General features: G+C 41.8%; 1 protein-coding gene across 1 annotated transcript in view; it reads left to right on the top strand.

The window, feature by feature from the left end:
• KMT2D (lysine methyltransferase 2D) overlaps positions 1 to 21,761 on the top strand; it is a 261,049-nt gene that overhangs the window by 123,099 nt on the left and 116,189 nt on the right. The window contains exons 25-29 of the mRNA XM_089679503.1: positions 953 to 1,108; positions 1,602 to 1,665; positions 12,002 to 12,228; positions 12,739 to 12,812; positions 18,476 to 18,526. Coding sequence (XP_089535629.1) covers positions 953 to 1,108; positions 1,602 to 1,665; positions 12,002 to 12,228; positions 12,739 to 12,812; positions 18,476 to 18,526 — 572 coding nt within the window. The remainder of the gene's footprint in view (positions 1 to 952; positions 1,109 to 1,601; positions 1,666 to 12,001; positions 12,229 to 12,738; positions 12,813 to 18,475; positions 18,527 to 21,761) is intronic.

The raw sequence follows: 21,761 nt of genomic DNA, 5'->3' as shown, positions 1-21,761 counted from the left end.
AGCTGTCAGAAAAATTTCACAATTCCGTTGCTCCAAGCCTTCGGTTTGGGTGATCAATTTCAACAATTCTGCTCTGTTGGCACAGTTTTGTTTGCTTAGCTGTTGCCTGCCCTTTGTATTCATTGTTTGGGGACATCCCATGGTGTATGAATACGTTGCCAGTGTTCTGTACTGTACGATTAACTTGCAAGAAATTTTAACTTGCCTGTAAATTTGCTATCTTGGATGCAGTACAGGACACAGGCCACCTTCTGTTCCTTTCTTTGGTTTACTCTGCTTTGCTTGCTACAAAATGAGGGCTTGCAGAGAGGGGTAGAGGTTATAGAGAAGGCAGCCTTGGGGGGGTTGCATCCTCAAAAGCTTGTCTGCGTCCAATCGCATGAATGTACATACCTATAACCCATGGTGTATGAATGTTCTAACTGTGTCCTGTACTCCAAGATATGGAATTTACAGGTAAGTCAAAATGCCTCTTTCTCATGTTATTAATCCTTGCAGCTTAAAATCACAAGGACAGTCATCATTTTCTCTCTTAGGGAGGATCAGAAGGATTGCTTGGGTGCAGTCTTTTTTTTTTTTTTTTTTTTTACAAAACTTTCATTTATCACACAGGAGACCCTGTGTGATACTTTTTTTTTTTTTTTTTGGTGACCCATGTCTCATCTGCTCTCCACTGGAGCTAATGAAGTAATGAAGCATAGGTCATGCTTCCTTGGCTTCTTCTCCAGCTACATCTGTGTAATTGTGAAATATTTCATTCTGATATTCTGTGTTCAATGTTTTATGCGCAATTTTTAGGTATCATTTTTGCACATGGTTCTTTTGGTTTTGTTATACTTCCGTTTTAAGTTTACATTGTCTCATTCATCGTTCCTCTGTATGATTTTTAGCTTTACAAAATGACACTAAATGGAAAGGTTGTTAACATAACTTGTCATCTTTGTTTCTTCAGAGATGCCCAAGATGGAGAACTCAGACATTCAAGAACTGTTGAAGGATGTTCTTGGTACTGTAGACCGTGATCAGCCTGTGAATAGCTCAGCTGGCAGAAGTGAGGGAGCACCAACCAGTGGATCAGTAAGCCAGAGTCAGAGACCCTTTACTCAAGGTAAGCCAGTTGCCATCTCAACATCAAGCATATAGACTGTGGTGTTTAAGACTTTGGTGTTTTGTGGTAGGAATATGTGATAATTCCTCCTACTCCCGCAGCGCACATTTGCTTTTCCTTCACTCCAGTCAGCTTCTGCTAGTAAGGAACGGAAACCCTGTGTAAGTTCACAGATGCTCTGAGTAGAGCTTATGCAGGTCTGAGGACTGTCACATAGCCCCTCCATGTGTTGGTGCTAGACCTTTTGCCGTTGCTTTTACATGCTTCTGATCTGGAAGTACCATGTATTTCATTTGCTCCTGACCTACATGAGCAAAACACAAGTGTTTTTCTTTGTGTAATCCATTGAATTATGTGATCCCGCCCAAAAATGTATATAAAAGCATATATTGATTGTATGGGCTTAAGTACCTCAAACAGAAGCTTGCAATGTGGATTACAATAGAACTATAGCCATTTGTGAAATCTACTTATTGAATATTATGTTTTTCAGGTGCATCCATGGCTTCTAGCTTACAGATTGAGCCTTATGCTCAGTCTGGCTTCTTGGACAACAGGTATGTTAACTTTTGCTTTTGAAATTGAAAAAATTCAAGCAACTCTTTGCCTTGCATCTTCAAAATGGCCCTATAATTGCATTTTTTTCCTAATGAGGTGTTTTTACTTTTCTTTCTGTAAATGTGGAAAGCCCCTTTACGTACTTGGTCTTAGTGCTGAGTGCTCATTTTGTTAGTAGTGCAAATGTCATTCAGGGTATTATTTTGTTTTTGTCGTTCCCCTCCCCCCCCCCCCCCTTTTTAGCCATTGTTGAGGTATATCTGGGCTAATGCTTCATTGGGTGCCTGTGTGTGTTTTTGTTTTTTGTTGCTTTTTATTCTTTTTTGTCTCTTTGCTTTCTTTTTATATTTTGGCTCCCTGATAGGGCAAGAACCATTGGCTTCTTACACCCTCATTTTCAGTCTTCATGGCAGTTTTTCTTTATCGTACATAACGGGACACAGAGCAGACCATTCATGACTGTAGGTTATATGCACCTATAGGTGAATGGACACTGGCAAATCGATCAAACAGGAAGTCCTCCCCTATATAACCCCTCCTACACAGGAAGTATTTCAGTTTTTTTGTTTCACTAATGGCTGTAAGGTGGGTGGTCACTGATGTGCTGCATGTGCATACCTAGAACTGTTCTTCTGTGAATAAAGGACAGTAATCGGATCCATTCAGAAAGCTGCTAGCTCGGGACGAAAATTCTCTCTAATCTAAATGTTTTCCTCCTGAATTTTCAACCTTTCTTGAATTTGTTGGCGGCAGTCTTCCAGAAATGGTACAGCCTTGCTATTTCCTGGTTTGGCCTTTGTAATATACTTAAGATGAATGCCATGCCCAGAGTCCTGTACTTGTTACAGACTTTACTGATTAAGATACTCCAGAGCTTCTTTTGCGCTGTGCGTTCTGCGTTCATATGGTTCACATGGCAATGGCAGCATGCACGTATAGGTCGGGCCATACTGTTGAGACCAAAGCTCAAAGGTGGCATTGGCTTCCCGGATCCTACCCTGTATTGCACAGCTGTACATATAACATGAGTGGTAGATTGGTGCAGACACAGTGAATTGAAACTCTGGATTGGACTGAAACGGCAGATGGCTCAGGCCCCACTAGTGGGATTGCCTTGGCGGGCAAGATACACACTGCGTACATGGTCTCACACCCGGTCATTGGCCCTACATTGGCAGAAATGAATCGATTCTTTCATTTATCTTCCATATCCGGCTTTCCTTCGCCGATGACGCCAGTCATTGGACACCCAGGCTTTCCAACCAGACCTTATGGACCAAAAGTTGGTAATGTAGACCTCAAAAAGGCTACTCTGTGCCTCTCATTTTCTTCAACATCCTAACTGGATCCCTACTCACACTATTAGACAGACGAACGCCTATAGCTCTGGACCATTGGAGAGCACTTCAGCTCACACTTTTTAGGCTCCATGCGTAGGCCGGCACTCTTCTCTTGGCAGCTTTACTCCTTTGAGGGGCTCTGCTTGCAGGAAGGCCTGACCTGTGGTACCCTTTCATCCTGCTATAAAACTTTGCTAGACCTCCATGCAACTGCTGATATCTCTTTCCTAGCGAAATGGGAAAGGAATCTGCGGATGAGTTTTACCGAACCCAGAAAGAATGCATCCTCTTCTTTGCGCAAAAATCTTTCTTCTGCAGTAAATATCAAGAGTCCTCTTATAAAATTATTGCCCGCTGCTATAGGACCCCTTCAGTCCTGGCCAAACTTTTCCCCAACCAATCAGACCGTTGCTGGAGATGTGAACAACACCCGGGCACTATCCTCCATATTTCTGGGAATGCCCTAAACTCCAGACCTTCTGGAAACTAGTGCTCCAACTCATACACAAATTCACAGACATCTCTGCATAAGTACCCAGCAGCAGTCCTCCTTAACCTCACTCATATGCCTAACAAACGCTACAATAAATCTCTCCTTAAAGACCTAACTGCAGCACGTGCGTGCATCCCATGTCATTGGAAGCAGGCAGCCCCTACTGTGACTCAGTGGTTCGTCAGGGTGAATGACATTGAACAGATGGAGAATCTGACTTCCGATAGCCGAGACAAATCAGAGGAACATAAGACCAGGTGGTTTTACTGGGACCTCTTGCGCTTCTCTGACAAATATCTCCAATATGCCTAATATTCGCTCTTCATACTTGAACCAAGGGCCATATAGGATAACTGGATGGTGCGGTTCCCTGGTGACCTGGTTTTCTGTTTTCTTTCCTTCTTCCCTCACTCTCTTCATTTCTTCTTCTTTTTCTCTTTTCTTTTCTAGAATGTAAAAAGAAAAATCCGGTATGCTCAGTCCCTAAGAGCTAGTTTTGAAGTGGACTTCCCTCTTTCCTGACCACTTAGTTTTGACTCTGCAGACACTCTGTTGGGGGGGCATGCAAGATGTTCTCTCTGTGTACAGATGGCTCAGTATTTACTTTTTGGATGTACCATTGTTGTCCTGTTTATCTAGTATGGTTGGTGAAGCCACATTTTCATGTCATTTCATTGTTAGTCGCATACTACTAAATAAAAATTAAAAAAAAAAAAAAAGTTAGCTAAAATATTTGGTACCCGAGCCTTGTTGGATAGGAGAGAAAAATTCCAGAGGTTTGCCTGTAATGCAACTTTAAGGCACTGGACCCTGCATAATGTAACCCTGAGCAGTGTTTGTTCTGACCAAGGTGCTTTCCAGCAGGGTGCTATAGAGGTCCAAGCGGTTGGACCACAAATGTAGGGGGGACCAAGTCTTTGAAGGTCTTTTATGACAGATCCCACTGTCATGAGTTAAAGCCGGACTCCTGTTTTGATTGAGTCCTGCAATGGGAATGGTACGTTTGCATTGCAGTCTTTCTTTGAAAATCTGACTGTCTTGTTCTTCTCTCATTGGCCACTGGGGGCAGTGTGTTGTTTAGAAAGAGTATTGGGCTGCAGTTTTCTCCTCCAGCCACTAGAGGCCAGGGGCCCACTCTCTATAACCTATTCTTGTGCAGTGTAGGTTGAAGGTAGAGGGGCAGCCGATTTTGCCTTATCGTTACATGTGGGCTGAAGGATCAACGAGGCTCCTGAGAGATAGCAGGGACAAGGAGCAGTCTATGACTTGTCAGAACTTTAGCTCTGAGAAAATAATCCGTATATAATTTTATGAAAACAGGCGGGGCTCTGGAATTAAGTAGATAATTTTCACAAATCAACTGATAATTGGAGTTCTTTATTTGTGCTAATTTGAAGACTAAACAAAAAGCAATAACCTGCAAAAATATATATAAAAACAGTGCAAAATAGTTATTAAAAATGTAATAGGTGATGATAAATCAAAATAGCAATACAATGATCTAATCAATAATAATGGTTAATAATTCCAACAAGCAAATATTATCCTCTATTAATGAAATAGGACTAACTAAAAATGCAAAGTAGGAAACTCTCAGTAATTTGGCATATAATAAAGGTTATGCGAATCAACCACGTGATCTATCTACAACTAGATAGTTCATGCCAATGTAAACTTTGAGCGTTAAATGATTTATATCCCATACAAAGGACAATCCAATAAACTTATTTATCTGAGGTCAAGAACAAATGTTCCACCAAGTTTTCCCCTTTGTCATATATACCCAGCTAAACCATTGACTAGAAGCTAAAATTAGCTTTGGGGATATTTCAAAGAGAACCCTTCCCCCAGAGAATTTAAATGAAGATAATTTATGCTGCAGTTGAAATTATTTCAAATCAATTCCGGTGCGAACCAAAACCGTTTGCAGACTAAACGGTTTAGCTGGAGATATAAGCCGAATACAAATTGCCTGAGGAAAAATGAAAGTTCTACATTACCAATATAGAGTCTATGGTATCATTGATCTCAGCTTTAAGTCAGCTCACTTCTGTGTGTGTCTGTGTCCGTCTATTGTTTTTCTTGTCTCTGCCCATTCTCTAAATTTTATCACCCCAAAAAACCTAGGTAGTGCAAAGCTTATCTCACCCAATTATGACGTCACTCAATGATCCTGATTACCTGAAGGGGGCAGTATAGGATAAGGAATTGTTTTGGATTTTTCATAAAGTCTTCTGTACCATGTCAAGAGTGAACTTTTAACTTATAGCTTTTAAAAAAAACAAAAAAAAACTATAAATTCGAGACTCTTGACAGAACTGGTTCAACAAATTGGAACCAGTGTCGCTTAAAACATTGTATTACCTAAGTGATTCTGGAAAGAAAAAAAAAAATTCTAGCTATACAGCTTACAGACATTCGTTGAGGTCATTTTGTACTGAGATTTCTTAATTCAACTTTTGTAGCATACGGACGTTGTAATATAATGAACTCAAACTAATTATTTATATTGAAAACCTAATATCCACAATATATACCAATATGTTTTGCTAAAATCAATTAATAGAGAAATCTATATGTATATGGAATATAAATTAATACAAATCAAATATAGTAATATAAAACCCAAATTACTTAATTATGCAAATATTCCCTTCATGCAATATCTATAATATTACAATTGACATTTTTGGTTAAAATATTCCTGTCAGATATCATATGCAATGTAAAGTTTTTAATATAAACTCTCTTCATGGAAAAAAAAAAATTGTGAATAGTTTTCTTTTGTTCAGTCCAAGACATAGACCCTCAATTAAGCTTGCAACTTGGTATCCTGTCCAGTCCTTATCTCTTAGGCTGTCTGGTATTATACCCCCACATCCACCCCCCCCCCCCCCAAAATTTACAAACTGGGAAAGTATGCAGTAAGAAACTGAGAATGTCTGCTGTTAGAATCTTTGTTCAGAAACAATGAAAATAGACTATAAAGAACAAAATGGCTTTCAGCATGCTCGTGTAACATTATGAGAAGTTCAGGTCTTACAGTTTAATTCTGCGTACACAGAATAATTAGGGCAGACTGGAGGATGTGTGAGTACTACCTGTGGAGGAGCTGCATGACCAGACAGAACACAATTATACACTGCATTAGTCTGCATAGTCTTGGGGGGCTTGTACAACTGTTTCTGATAGGTGTGACGCCCTCAGGTCCAGTGGACTCTGGAAGGGGGCGCGTTTGGGTGTAATCTGCAGTGTTCGCATTTCACAATAGACCAGTGGTGTCATTGCAGGTATTCCTGGTGGCCGAGCTGCAATAGACTGTGTCTGCTTCACTCTGAACACACCTGATCTCGTCTGAATTCGCAAGCTAAGCAGGATCAGCCCTCATTAGTACTTGGAGGGTAGACTGCCTGGGAATACCAGGTGCTCTAAGCTTTTCCCCTTCAGACTCTTGGACCGCTGAGTTTTGAGAAGTATCAAGCAGAGAATGCTTGGGGAGTCTGAGGTGATTTGAGACACTCGACAGGGTCGCAGGCCCAAAACCAAATTATTATTATACAGTATTTATATAGCACTAAAAGGTTTGCTCAGCGCTGTACATTATAGTGGGGGACAGAACATGACAATACAGTAACAAAACAAAACACGAGGGGGTCAAGGGCCATGCTCTTTCGAGCTTACAATCAAATGAGACGTGAGGTCTATCTTAGATCTCAAGGAACTAGACCTTTAGTTCCTTCTGTTTCAGATGAGATCAGGCCTATCAGTCCTCTCCTGTAAGAGATTTTGGGTGTCTGTATTCCTCAATGACGCATATCTTAGTGTGCCAATTTTTTCAGGCTCATCAAGGGTTTTTGCGATTTGCTGTAAAGAATTGCCATTTTTGTTTTGAGGCACTGCCCTTTGGGCTAGCCACAGCCCCCCCTGAGTGTTCACAAAGCTCCTAGGCCTGGGGCTTGGCTTACTGAGGTCACGGGGGTGTCAATCTCAGAATACCTTATTGTTCCTTTGCTCAGGGGCAGTCGGTTCCAAGTTTAAAGCGAAATATAAAAGGCAAAAAGTATCATTCATTACTTCTCTGCATGAGGAAATGGTATCTACGTTGAAGTAGTTTTCTACGTGCAGTTCCACTCCAGAGGAACATTCTGTCTGGATCATGAAGGCCCCAAGCACTGGATTGCCAGAGGGCTTTGCCCCCCGGGTATTGCAGAGTCCGAATTGGTGGTTTGGAATCTGGAAAAAAGCAGTTTTCCTTCCTGTAATATATAAGCTAGTATCATCGGTGCCAGTCTTTGGGTGGGTGGCTGGTTTGGAGGGGGTTACAGTTCAGGAGACTTGGTCTCCATAGGAGAGAATACTGCCTATCAATTTCTTGTAACGTCCGGCAGTACGCCTTGCTCTGGATTATTTGATGAACCAGTTGCACAGGTTGTGGTCAAGGTTTGGTCCAACAATGCCACAGCAGTGGCATTTTACCAACCACCAGGACAGCACTAGGAGTCGTGTGGTTCAGCAAAAGGTGAACCACGTTATCTGGGGCAGATTATCGTGTGCCGTCTGTTGGCAGTACATATTCCAGGTATAGAAAAGTGTTTATTCCCCCAGAGGTCAGTGGCAAATACCGGGAGAGTGGTTCCTGCATCCCAAGACATTTTTGGCAATCTGCCAGCGTTTGGGAACTCTGGATGTGAATCTACTGACTTCCAGGTTCTACAACAAGTTAGACAGGTTGTGTCCAGGATGAGAGTCCCACTGGCAATAAGGGTAGATGCACTGGTAACATCTTGAGGACTAGTTCCCCCTAATCTATGACTTCCCCTGATTCAACTACTGCCCTGTCTTTTGCGCAGGATCCAGGAGGAGGTAACACTGATAATAGTAACCTGGCCTAGCCTAGGTGGGCTTGGTACACCGACATAGTGTTTCTGGAAAGGGACGCTCTTTGGACACTTCCGGTCCACCCAGACCAATTGTCTTGGGTCCAATAATTTATCCTGTTTTAAGATCGCTAAGATTGAAGGCTTGGCTATTGAAGCCCAGGTCTGGAAAGATTGTGGGGTGTCTTGGGTCCTGTTTTCTCGGCACTGTTGAGTGCCAGGAAGCCAGCTTCAGGGATTTTCCGTTACAGGACCTGGAAATCTTATTTGCCTGATGTGAAGCCAGGAAGTGACACCTGCTGATATGTGTGATTTGAAACTTTTTGTCCTTTTTGCTATCAGAAGGGGAAATGAAATTGACCTAAAGTACCATTTTTAAGTTCAGATTTCGGCTCTATCCATTTTTTCCCCAGGGACTGTTGTTTCTCACTCCTTGATTCGTACTTCATGTAGGGTGTAACGCAGACGGTCTTGTCTATCAGGCCACACTTGTGTCCTTGGCACTTGAACTTGGTCTTGGCTGTCCTTGCAAGAGCCACCTTTTGAACCAATTCAAGGAACTTAATCCTTTGAATCAAAAGGTGGCTTCTTGGAATTATCACTTTGGCAAGAAGAGTGTCAGAGCTGGCTGCTCTTTCATGTGAGGAGCTGTTCTTGGTCTTTCATCATGACAAGGTGATGTTGCGTCCTCATCCATTTTCTTGCCTAGAGTGGTTTCTAGTTTTCACTTGAATCAGGACATTGTCTTGCCTTTTTTTTTTTCCCTAGTCAATAGTTGGCAGGGAAAAGATCGCTGCATACTCTGAATGTAGTTCAGATGGTCACGCTTTACTTGAATTTGACAGGACATGTCAGGAATGTTGGTTTGTGCTGCCATAAAGGCCCAGTAAAGGCAGGAGGAATCCAGGTCAGCTATTTGCATTGGATCTGCCAGTTAATCATTCAAGCCTATGGTTTGAAGGGTAAGGTCCCACCCTTTTTGGGTGAGAGCACACTCTACCAGGAGTGTGGGGGCATCTTGGGCTATCTGCCGTCGATGACTCAGGTTTGCAAGGCTGCTAGATGGTCTTCGGTTCATATATGCACAAGGTTTTACCAGATGGATGTCAGAGCCATGGAGGATTTTGCCTTTTTGGCCACAGCTTGTCACATATGGCTGAGTAGAACCATTGGGAATAATGGTGGTGGTTATCATGGTATCACCTGCCCTTCAGATTTTTTCTATTGCTTTAGGACATCCCACATAGTCCTGAATAGCCTGCTCTGTGTCCCATGATGTATGATAAAGATTTTTTTTCTCTCTAAATACTTACCTTTTAAAAACTTTTTCTTGAAGTGCATCACAAGACAGAGGTCCCTACCCTCTTTTTGGATTTTCATTGCTTGCTACAAAAACTGAAGTACTCCCTGTGTAGGAGGAGGTTATATAGGGAAGGACTTCCTGTTTGATCTGCCAGTGTCCATTCCTATAGGTGGCATATAACCCGCAGTCATAAATAGCTTGCTCTGTGTCCTGTGATGTACTCCCAAGTTATGGATATTACAGGTAACTATGTAAAAAAAGAATACAATTTTTGTCAACTGTGTGCACTCAATTGCCTTTCTGTGATATCTGCTGCTGTAGTATAGATGTATTCTCAGGAAAGGGTCATTATTCCATTAGCATGGTAAATGTGATTCTAATAATCTAGTTGTGCTATAAATAGATACTTTTATTTGAATAAAATGTGGATCTCTATTTTATTATTATTGTCATAGCTATGTCACACGTGAGCAACACCCTGGCTGTAAAAAAAAAAAAAAAAAAAACTACTTTGCATAGAGTTTACTAGATATCTGCTTTGTTCCATCAAAATAGTTGGATGTTCTTCGGAAACTGTATGGTCAGAGACAGGGGCAGACTGAGAACTCATGGGGCCCCCGGGCAATAGGGGATCATGGGGCCCCTGTGTCCTTTCCTAAACTCAAAAAAACCTATGAAAAAGGTACCAGGGGCATCTCATGGGGCCCCCTACTGACCCCAGGCCCTCGGGCAGTGCCTGAGGTTCCAAATGGTCAGTCCGCCCCTGGTCAGAGAAATAAACCACTTTTTGGATCAGCTAAGAAAGTTTGTAAATTGACTCATAATGTCAAAGTAACTAGATACGTTTTCAAGTCAACAAAGTCACTGCCCTAGCAGTTTGTTTTGTTTTTGTCTTTTTTTTTTTTTTGTTTTTTTTGCTTCTAGTGACTATCTGTTTTGGACAGTCTTCCTGCAAAAGCTTTGCTGCTTTTCTGTGATAGACAGGCTCCAGTTCTTAAAATAAACCTGTTTAAGTGGCTGATTGTGCCTGTAAGTACCTGTATTAGTCATCAATCTCTGACCCTGTATTGGATCCAAAGATTGGGCAGTACACTGAAGTTAACTCCACTTTTAGAAGATAGCGTCCTCATGCACACTGGACATTTTCACAGCTGCTGTTTGGCATTTTATTTCTACAGCCAGTAAACTCCGCAGCATGTTATCCTATGTGTCCATGCACACATAGACTGGAATCAGCATTTTTTTGGCTGGAAACCCCCCCCCGAGAACTAGTGGGTTTCTAGAAGAGTTTTTTTAGCTGTAAAAACTCTCTAACGCGGCAAACCAGCGTTTTTGGAGGTTCTTTTGAGAAAAATTTTTTTTCTTTTGTTAAAAGAAAAAGCTGAAAAACTCACATTTTTAATGTGGCCTTTACACAGCTAATGTTACCAGCGTTCTTAAAACGCCCAGTGTACATGGAGCCTAAAACTTATTGTGCTCCCATGCCCTCCAACATCCACCTCCCAAGTATCTTACGTGCCTATCCCTGAGTGGTGTTGAGCAGGCTGCACAATTGAGCCTTGTTGCGGAGAATAAGGACATGGATACACAAAAACTAACTCTGCTACAAAATGAGCTATACTTTAAGCCAAGCCCTTCACGGTTTTTCAGCTGTTGAATGCTAGAGCCTCCTGCCCACAAACATTCTGGTGTTTGTCATTTTGAATGGAAAAGTGATGTTTAGCACCAGGTGGTGATAAGACTTAATACTGCCTTGTACAGAAGTTAGAGCCACATGCACAGCCTGCATCAAGGATCCAATAAGTTTCACAAGGAATGATTTAAAGACACACAGGTAGGTTTTATTTTAAGAGGCTCAATCAGGATCAATCTAATTGATGATGCATCTATACTGTAATTATGTACATACCAGCAGATTGTGTGATTACGTATCGTACCAAACAAATGGATAACACTTGAAGCATTGCTATCCTGTCACTGGTGGATACTTTCCTCAACTTCCATAGACTAGTATAATATATTTTAAACTCTGACCAGTCCCACCTCATATATCATTTCTTGGAATAAGACCATCAACTGGATTTTGCTACTTTGGAATTTGTCTCATTTGGTATTCATTTCCTCGCCTTTCCATTTGCAAACTGAACATAATTTGATATGGAACTACGGTAACTTAAAACCATGTTACTTTGGACTTTCATTCAACAGAGCTTTGTCACCTATTGTTAATTGAACCGATGTTTGTGTTCTGCATGTCTCTTTTGTGGATGAACCTGGTATTGTGATGGGGCAAATTCTTAGTCTCTCTTTGCACTAATTTAGGGACAGAAGTGGCTTCTTCAGTCCTGAGCACTGTGACACTGATGGCTCATGGACCACAGCTTCCACCCCAACTACACCAACCACAGAGGGTGAGAATGATGGCCTCTCCTACAATCAACGCAGCTTACAACGTTGGGAAAAAGATGAAGAGCTAGGAGAGTTGTCAACCATTTCGCCTGTGCTGTATGCAAATAAAAACTTTCCTAATTTGAAAAAGGACTATCCAGGTGAGGGAATTCAAATATTGAACAAAGAAAAAATACTATATATATATATATATATATATATATATATATATATATATATATATATATATATATATATATATATATATATATATATAATTTTATTTTTTTTTTCAGTTTTGACACCATTTAATCTCAAAATACCCTAAATCTGCAGTAGTCTATTTGTATTAGATCCTCTTTATTATGTAAAGTAGTCAACTTCTGCATGTGTGCTCAGGAAAATGGCATAGATGTGTTTACAGTGGCAAGTGTGCCTATGCATTGTGCCAGCTGCATAGATTAGTCATGTTGCATAGAAAAATGACCATCTTATCCCTACAAGTATGTTAATGTTTGCCTACTGGATCCGTCATACATAAGACATAAACCCAAATTATTACCAAAAAACTTTGTTCTTTACATGCTATTTTCCTGTTCTGGATTTAACTGTACCTTCTTGAAAACTAATAGCTACCTCTGACTAAAATCCTTCATTTTAACTTATGTTAGATTGGTCAAGTCGATGCAAACAGATCATGAAGCTTTGGAGGAAAGTGCCAGCGCAAGACAAAGCTCCCTATTTGGTGTGTATTGAATGACCTTTAAAGCTTGTTTTCAGTGTATTTTCTGTATCTCTTTTGAAGACCATGGGAATTGTAAGAAGTCTGAAGTTGAGTCATACTGATGCCTTTTAGAAGATTGGGACACTGGCAAACAAAGTTAAGCCAGCCCCCATATAACCTTGCTTCCAATCATCAAGCCTGTTTTTTTTAGTTCTGTGGGCAGAGGAACTCCAACCTTCATCTATTACTGCTACTACTATAGTAGCAGTATCCTGTTCTTGGCAATGGTATCTTACTCAATTTCACTCTTCCTAAAGCAGTGGAGTCCCTTTCCTTCACAGATGGCTGCATACCTTGCGATTCTTCTCAGATTTATCCCCCACCTTAGGGACCTCTTGACCTTACAAGGTTGACTAGGTCAGGCTGTACTTCTCCCTTTTTATAGTAAGAACCTGCCTGTTCAATGTCCACCAACCGTTTTAGACCCTGTTTGCAGTACTGACTTTTATTTCCACCCTATAGTGCTCTTTCTTTGCAAATCTATTGCAGAAGACTCAGGAGACTTTTACCTAGATTTTTGCAGTTCTTGCATTACTAATCCATTCATCTTCTGCTTTCTTTGTACAGGTAGGATTACCATCTATCTAATACTAGCATAATTTTCAAGTGGAACTGCATTGACTCAAATCCTCACTAATAAGTCAACTCCTTGCAGAACTTTGATTCCTTTTTTCCATCTATTAATTTTTCCTCATACAACCCTTTTTTTTTTTTTTTTTTTTTTTTTTTTTTTTTTTGGATTGTTTAGGAAATTTCCATTTAGTATGCTCTCCCCTTTTCCTGCAGCCTCTGTAGAGTCTGGAATTTGGATTAGCCACTAAGTTGGTCTCTTTGAAAGTCCCAGATGCTCTTTGCTGGACTCAGAGGGGAGTAGTTAGTCTCCTTTCTTTCCTCCTAGGAGGACTTCCTAGCGTATCCTCTTACCAAGTTGTCAGGGAAACCCGCTTGCAGTCGGACTTTATCTGGAGGCTGCAAGATCTTCACCTCTGGAAAGTTTTAAGATCTTCTTCTGTTGAAGACTGGGTGACTTGCACCCTATGCCAGACAACGCTGAGTGAGTCTTCAAGACCTTATTTTTGTTTCCCTGAGAGGCAATATATATATATTTTTTTATCTTGGTGTCAAGAAAACTTTTCAGAAATGATTCATGCTGACAGCAGAGGAATGAAACAGCAGACAGAAATGATACTGTGCTCCTAATTGCACACTTTTGAGGGATATGCTTTGTTCCTATTTCATGTATGAGGTTTACAACCTTTTTAAAGCATTGGATTTTGCGTTTGGCGCTTACCTAGACACACGGTGCAACAAGTAGTTATTTGCAGGGTAGTATACAGGTACAGGGCTGAGACTGATGAAGTTTGGTCACCTTCAGCAACCTGCAGCTTGGATAAGTTCAATTGGTTCTAAAGGGGCAAGTCTTTGTTTGTTTTTGTTTTTTTGTTTTTTGGTACCTTATTGCATTTTGTGCATTAAAGTTAAAAAAAAAAAACACCTGCATGTAGCCTCCCTCCAGCCCCTCTTATACTTACCTGAGTCAGATCTCGATCCAGCAAAGTGCATGAAAGCAGCAGCTCTCTCTCCTCATTGGACAGAGAGGCAGGAGTCATTGGCTCCTGCTGCTGTCAATCACAGCCAGTGGGGAGAGAGCGGGAGGAGGAGCCAGCTCTGTGTGTCTATTGAGCGTGGCTCGAGAGTAAGCATGCATGGGTGTCCCCAGAGCAAGCCTCTTGCTGTGGGGGCACATGGCAGAGGGGAGGAGCCCAGAGCGCCAGAAGGGGAACCCAGAAGAGGATCTGCGTTGCTCTGTGCAAAACCATTGCATAGAACAGGTAATTATAATGTGTTTTTTCTTTTTTTTTTTTTTTTTTCTTCTTTAAATGACAAAGAAACAAATTTGCCTTTAGAATCAATTTAAGACTGGGTTTCCCTGTAATTCTGTTTTGTTTTAAATGTGTAGTTTTTAAAACTGGTCACCCATGAGTCCTTTTCTTTCATTCAACCCGCTAGTTGAATGAAAGAAAATTACTTTCCCCATCCACACACTTGATGTGGATGAGGAAATCCCTCCTGCAAAGCTATTGTATTCAGACAGCTGGAGACTTCCCTGCCAACAGACTACTCCCAATCAGCTCAGCTGATTGGCTGTAAAGCCAGCCTGTCGGAGAATTTTCTCCCAATCGATTGACTTGTGTACAACCAGCCTGCCCATACATGGATAGAAATTCAGCCGGCGTTCCCTGCTTGAACCAGCAGAATTTTGATCCATGTATGGCTGACCTTACTCTTATTGTTCCCCCCCTCCCTCTGTGAAAGTCTATACTACATTGGCAGAAGGTAACGTTTACCTTTTTAAAATGTTGTGGGGTTTGTTTGTTTTTTTTTGTACACGTAACATTGCCACTTGGTTGGTGACGTAGTTTCCAGAGCCTTCTGGGTGATGCAATTCTGCTCGCCATTATTGCCGAGAATGCAGAAAGCACATCTACTCTTTACTACCTGCTTCTCCACAGACACAGGACATCACTCAGTGCCTGTGTTATAGCGGTTCCCTTTCTGGAGATGTAAATACACTCTCGTTCCACATCTATTTTGCAAGTATACCACAGGGGAACCCCCACTTAGCAATGGTGAGACTAGGCACGGAGGAGCTGAGAAAAATAGCCTAATTGCATTCGAGCTATAGACAGTCCCATGGAAAACTAGCTAAATACTCAAGGTGATAGCTGTACCTCTGCAGTGGAGCAAGGTTTGATATTAACACAGCTCCCTGCCTCTAATTCTAGCTCCTGTTCAGGTGTGCAATAAATGGCCTATCTGACTGAAGCAGATTTTACTGCAGGTCATGTCTCATATTCTTTGGGAAACTCTGCCCCGTTTGGAACTTTCGGTCTCCAGGGCCCAAAAGAGGATGCACAGGAATGTTCTCGCCATATGCTCTCTACAGTAAGCTAACTTATTCATGTGATGTGTACTAGACTTTTTTCTAACAGCACTGGAATTTCCTAAGTCTAAACAAGTTCCCAAAACCCTCCAATCCAACCCAGAGGCCCTCATCACAATGAAGGGTGCCCCAGCTGTCAGAGTGGGGACATCTGTTTGACATTCATGCTACTTCTGGATCAGAGACCTCCCGGACCTCCTGCGTTTCATCAGTTTCCAGGAGGTACAAAATAGAACTTGAATCCCCTCCCTTTCTCTATTTCTAATCTTCCAGCTTCACCTCAAATACATGCAGACTTGTGAGCTGCCCTGAATCCACTAAATCAACTGAATCACAAGGAATGGAATTCTCATGTCCTTCTTTACAAAAAAAAAAAATGTAAACGATTTTACTCAAACCTATTTGTGGCCCCAGAACCAAGGCATTCACCCTGTTTGGACTTTAAATCCCTGGCATTAGTGGATATCCAAGACATCACATGCCTGATGAAGGGGTCCTGCGAGACTCTGAAATGTTGCCTTGCTGTAATTATGTGATCGTTCATTAAATCTTTTGGACCCATATCAGTGATCCTCGGTGTGCTGGTGACATTCTCCCTTGCTGATTCTGTCCGTTTCCAGCCGACGATCGCTGCAACACCCAGTTATACACACAGCCATTTTTAATGCAGGATCATGTGCGTTTGGATTGTATACTTGTATGCGTGCGATTTGAGCGCATTCAAAACGATTGTTCTCAAATTGCACCATATAGAATCACATGTGAATTGTGCAGGAATGCGGTTCAGTTCCTGTGTGATTCACATGCAAGCTATAGTGTGAACCCATGCTTAAACTTTTGGATGGGAGCACTACAGCTCAACATTTTTCATGTTGTGGGACAAACAGATCCTTTCTTTGGATCTCCCGCTACTTCTATCCAGTCAGGGTGTTCCTTAACACCCCAAATGGCCCAGTAGGACTTAGCACTCATGTATTCTGACTCCTTGCAGGCAAGCCTTGGCTTCTTCCAAGCATTTCAGAACTCCTGTCACAAGGCATTCTATTCCACGCTGCTTCTAGGTGCCTGGCTTTATTGGCATGGATCTTAAAATCCAGGTCCTGGAAAGATATAGGTATTATTATGGTCATACTTTCCTTAATTTAAGAGAATTCACTACTTGCAAAATCTACCATTTTATTTGGAATGGCCTAGTTTAGCTGCTGCAAACTTAGTGGAAATTCTACTCTTTCTGGCTTCCTCCAGTCTGGTCTAGACCAGCATCTGGCTCTTAATACTCTGGATAGGGCAGAAACATGTCATTTTATTCTGTTCCAAAGACTTTTGGCTTGTTTACACCTTTATACAAGGTGTGGCTTGCTTTAATCCCTCACTTTGATCTCCATTGTCTCCCTGGGGTCTAAATATATTATTTGTTCTTCAAAAACCTCCATTTTGACTACCCAGGATATTGCATTGAAGGATCTCGCCAGTAAAGTTACCTTTTTGGTAGGCATGTTTCAGAATTGGTGGCTATTTCTTGTCAGGAACTTTTTCTCATCTTGTGTAGAGATGAGGTGGTCATGAGACCCAGACCTTCCTTATTACCCAAGTTTGGAGGCATACCCAACAAAGCTTTTGCCAGTGTCCAATCACCTGAAGATAGCAGCTTGTAACTCGTTTGACATCCTTTGTTCTGTACTAAACCTCAAGATATGGAATTTACAGGTGAACTAAAATTCCCTTTTCTGTAGGCATTGCATAATTCATAATGTGTTTTTCTTTAACCACTTCCTGACTGCCCTATAGCAGAAGTACTGCTAAAGGGCAGCAGAGATGCGCAAAATCACGTGTATATACGCGTGATTTTGAATTTCTGGTAGGGGGCGCGCACTCCCTACCCACGCCGCTATTGGCTCCTTGGCATGTCCATCACCGGGTTCCGGCCACCTATTCTCAGCCAGGACTCTGTGATCCTAAGCGGAGCTGACAGGGGAGTGGTCTGTATGTAAACAACACAGATCCCTCCCCTGTCAGCATGAACAGACTGCTTTGTATTGCTCTGCACAGCAGAGCAATACACAGTAGCTTATGTGCACAGGTAACCCTTTGATTGCTCCAGATGTTAACACCTTCCAGGCCAGTATCATTAGTACTGTGCTATTTATTAGCACTGATCACCGTTTTAGTGTCACTAGTGATGTCAGTGGCAGTCATTTCCCCCCTGTGTCAGAATGCAGAATACATTTTGTCCTAAATTTATGAAATTAGATTTTTTTTTTAAACCTTTTTATTGGACATGTTTAATAGCAAAAAGTAAAAAAAAAATTTATATATATATTTAAATTGTCGGTCTTTTGTTTATAGCGCAAAAAAATTAAATACGCACAGTGATCAAATACCACCGAAAGAAAGCTCTATTTGTGGGGAAAAAAGAACATAAATTTCATTTGTGTACAACATTGCATGACCTCACAATTGTCAGTTAAAGCAACACCGTGCCGTATCGCAAAAAATGGCCTAGTCAGGAAGGAGGGTAAATCCTCTGGAGGGCAAGTGGTTAATATTTTCTCATGCACAGGTGTCAGTATCTATCTAAATTTTCATTTTGGATGATATTGTGCACAAAATAGTGGTGTACATGTGGGAATTGCAATGGTTGTAATGAAAGTTTATTTTTTACTTTCTCTCTTCTTTGTAGCAAAAAGCCAAAGATAATCGTGCGGCACATCGTATAAACAAGGTACAGAAGGTAAACATGAATTCTTTTGATATATCAAAGTTTGCATGATTTGCTGCCTGTGTTAATGTTTAGGGCATGTATTTAATCAATAATAAGTCACATTCACCAGATCTTTTCAAGGATGCATAGGTAAAATGGGTGCTTCTTTTTTTAAACTTCTAATAATGCAGCCTTTCAAGTGGCTGGAAGTCTTAAAAACATGATCTGTTAATGGTTCCAGGGGAAAGGTTTGAAGTGTATTTCTACTTTTGCAGTAAAATTGTGAGAAAACCCCACTGTGTGTTTCTGTTCACACAAAATACCTAAATAATTTTAAAATGATTGTTAACCTTTCTAAGTGTTTGGGGCAAGCCTTGGGCTGGCCACATGCTACTCTGAACACTTAGAAATAAGAGAAAACTTGGTTTGTTCCTACTGTTAGAGGGACACACACAATTTCCCCTCACCAATCTAGAATCCATAAACCCAGCTTCTAGATTGTTAACCCTTTCTTAAGAGCAAAAGTGTTCAGATCTCGTTCAACTGAAGAGATCTGCCAACACAATACAAACCGGGTTAATAATGAAAAACATTAATGTGCAACTCACTACTGCAATTTTTTTTGGTTTGTTTCTCACCCCTCCCTCTTACGAACAGTATAAAAATTATTTTCTTTGCATCCCAGGACACAAGATATCTTGATATCCAGTACGAGGTGATTAGATACTGCCAAAAAGATCCCCTCCCAGACCTAACCTCTATTAGCTAGGCATCACCTCAGTTTTTTATAACAAGCCATGAAACCATTTTTTTTTTTTTACTAGTGTCTTGGGTGACAGGTTTTATATGGAATCTGTTCAGTTAGTATTAATTCCCCCCTCCATCAAGGAGACTTTCAGACACTGGTGATAGCAAAGATGCTTATCTGCATATCATCAATTTTCCAACCTCACAAATTGTTCCTGTGCTTTACAGTGGCAGACATTTATTTCTTTATTTTGTAACCAAGTGGTTTGGTCTGTCCACAGTGCCCAGAGTGTTCACAAAGTTGTTAGTTCTGGTCTTTTGGGGCTCCTATGGGCTCTGGGTATTCCTGTTTATAAGTTCACTGGGCAACTTGCTTCTGAGGGAGCACTCCACTCTGCTTCTGGAGGTCAATGTGAGTCTCGTGGTGCACACTCTAGAAATGTTAGGATGAGTTCCAAACTTTCAAAAGTCACTCTTCGTCATATCCAGAGGTTGGACCATGTAGGCCGTTTTTTGACACACTGCAATCAAGAGTGATCTTTCCCCAGGGCAGATGTCTTGCTCTGCTATCTTAGGTGGAGTTGCTTCGGACTCTGCAAAACCCCTTGATCCATCTCTACAAGAAGGTTCTGGTAAAGATGGTGACCTCCTTTGAGGCTATTTCCTCTGCCAGGTTTTATTCTAGGCTCCTCCAACTAAATGTTTTGTTGGTATGGGACAAGAGAGCCATTGCTGGAATACCCAGGTTGGGACTGTTTTGGACTGGTGGATTTCTTTGAACGCTGGAAATGAGAAAACGTTCCTACTGTTCTGGAGGATCCTGATGACAGATACCAGCCTGGTGGGTTGGCATGGAGTTCTGGACATTATCTCAGTCTAGGGAATGTGGCGCTGGGGAGGTCATTGCCCATCAACATTCTAGAGTTGAGGTCAATTTGACTTAGCCTACTACATTGGTCTGTGCAGCTGAAGGGCCTCCCTATTAGGAAGGAATTGGACAATACCAAGGTATTGGCGTATATAAATCATCAAGAGGCGCACCAAGATTCAAGCCACTCAGGAAGAAACATCTCATCCGGCCCTGCCTTCAATTCACTTTCCTGGCATAGAAAAATGGCAGGTGGATTTGCTCAGCTGTCAACAGCATAGCTGTTGAAGCCAGGCTCTTGACAGACGGGTGTATCCAATTTGGATATTCTGAAGGCTATGAAAGTGACTAAACGGAAGATTTACCATCTGACTTTTTTTTTAAACATGATACTGTGCACTTTCTGCAAAACTCAGGATAATTAGTTCTATATCTTTTAGTCTGTGGTGATTGATTGATGCTCACCTCTTTTGCCTTTCTGTGATCAGAGAATCAATCTTTTATGACTTCGGCCTATTTCTGGTCTGGTTTTGACCAACCTCCCCCCAAATTCATGTGATCCTTATCAGTTCCTAATTGGGGCGGAGAGGAGTTGTTCATTTGATTTTTGAGCGGGGGGGGGGGGGGGCAGATGGAGGAGGGGGGGGGGGGGCAGATGGAGGAGGGGGGGGGGGGGTCATTGTCCTGCATGAGTGCATTTTCTGCTGGATTGCAAAACAGCAGTTGAACCCAGCAGGATAACTTAAGCAGCGGGAAGATACAAAGGACTCTACTGCACGCTGGATGGACTGCAAGCAAACACCCTGGGAAATATCTCCTACAAGTTTGATTCCCACTCCATCTACCTTTTATAATTCCCCCTCTACTCCTCCTTTTTCATATTACTATCATCTGTTCTCAAAATCTCCTTTCTTTACCCCTCTGCTCCACCCCAGAGCTTATACATATCGCCCTCACTTCTACCATCTCCCTACTACTGCTCTCATCGCCTCCTGCTAATACTTTACTCACCTGCGGACCCAAACACCAGGACAGGAAGGCATGAGCACTCATATACATCCAGCTCCCATCTTGCTTTCCTCACCCTCCTTCTATTCTCTGGGGATATCTCCCCAAACCCTGGTCCTCCAGTATCTCACCCCCCAAACTAGGCACCCTCCTTCCTCTGGGAATAGCCGCAATCCACTAAACTTAATCTCAATCCCCATGCTCCTAAAAAACACTCTCCCTTTTTCATGTGCACTCTGGAATGCCTGCTCTGTCTGTAATAAGCTCACCTCTGTCCATGACCTTTTTGTTTCCCACTCCCTTAACCTACTAGCAATTACAGAAACCTGACTTCAAGCATCAGATTCTGCTTCTCCCGCAGCACTTTCCTATGGAGACCTACTCACCTGGACCCAGTGGTCGGAAAGGAGGTGCAGTTGGTTTGCTTCTATCCCCACTGAGCACTTTTCAAGTCCTCCCTAACCCTCCCTCTCTATCCTTCTCTTCTTTCGAGACCCACTGCATTCAGCTGTTTTCTCCCATTTCTCTGAGGATTGCAGTGATCTACCAGCCTCCCTGACCGGTGTCCTGCTTTCTTGATGACTTCTCTGCTTAGCTACCTACTTTGTCTTCTCTGAAATACCCACTATCATTCTTGGATAT

This window comes from Staurois parvus, unplaced genomic scaffold, assembly GCF_062004578.1.
Source record: "Staurois parvus isolate SC_StPar_1 unplaced genomic scaffold, SC_StPar_1.0 ptg000017l, whole genome shotgun sequence".
NCBI lineage: Eukaryota > Metazoa > Chordata > Amphibia > Anura > Ranidae > Staurois > Staurois parvus.
This window is presented reverse-complemented; position numbering and strand designations above follow the sequence as displayed.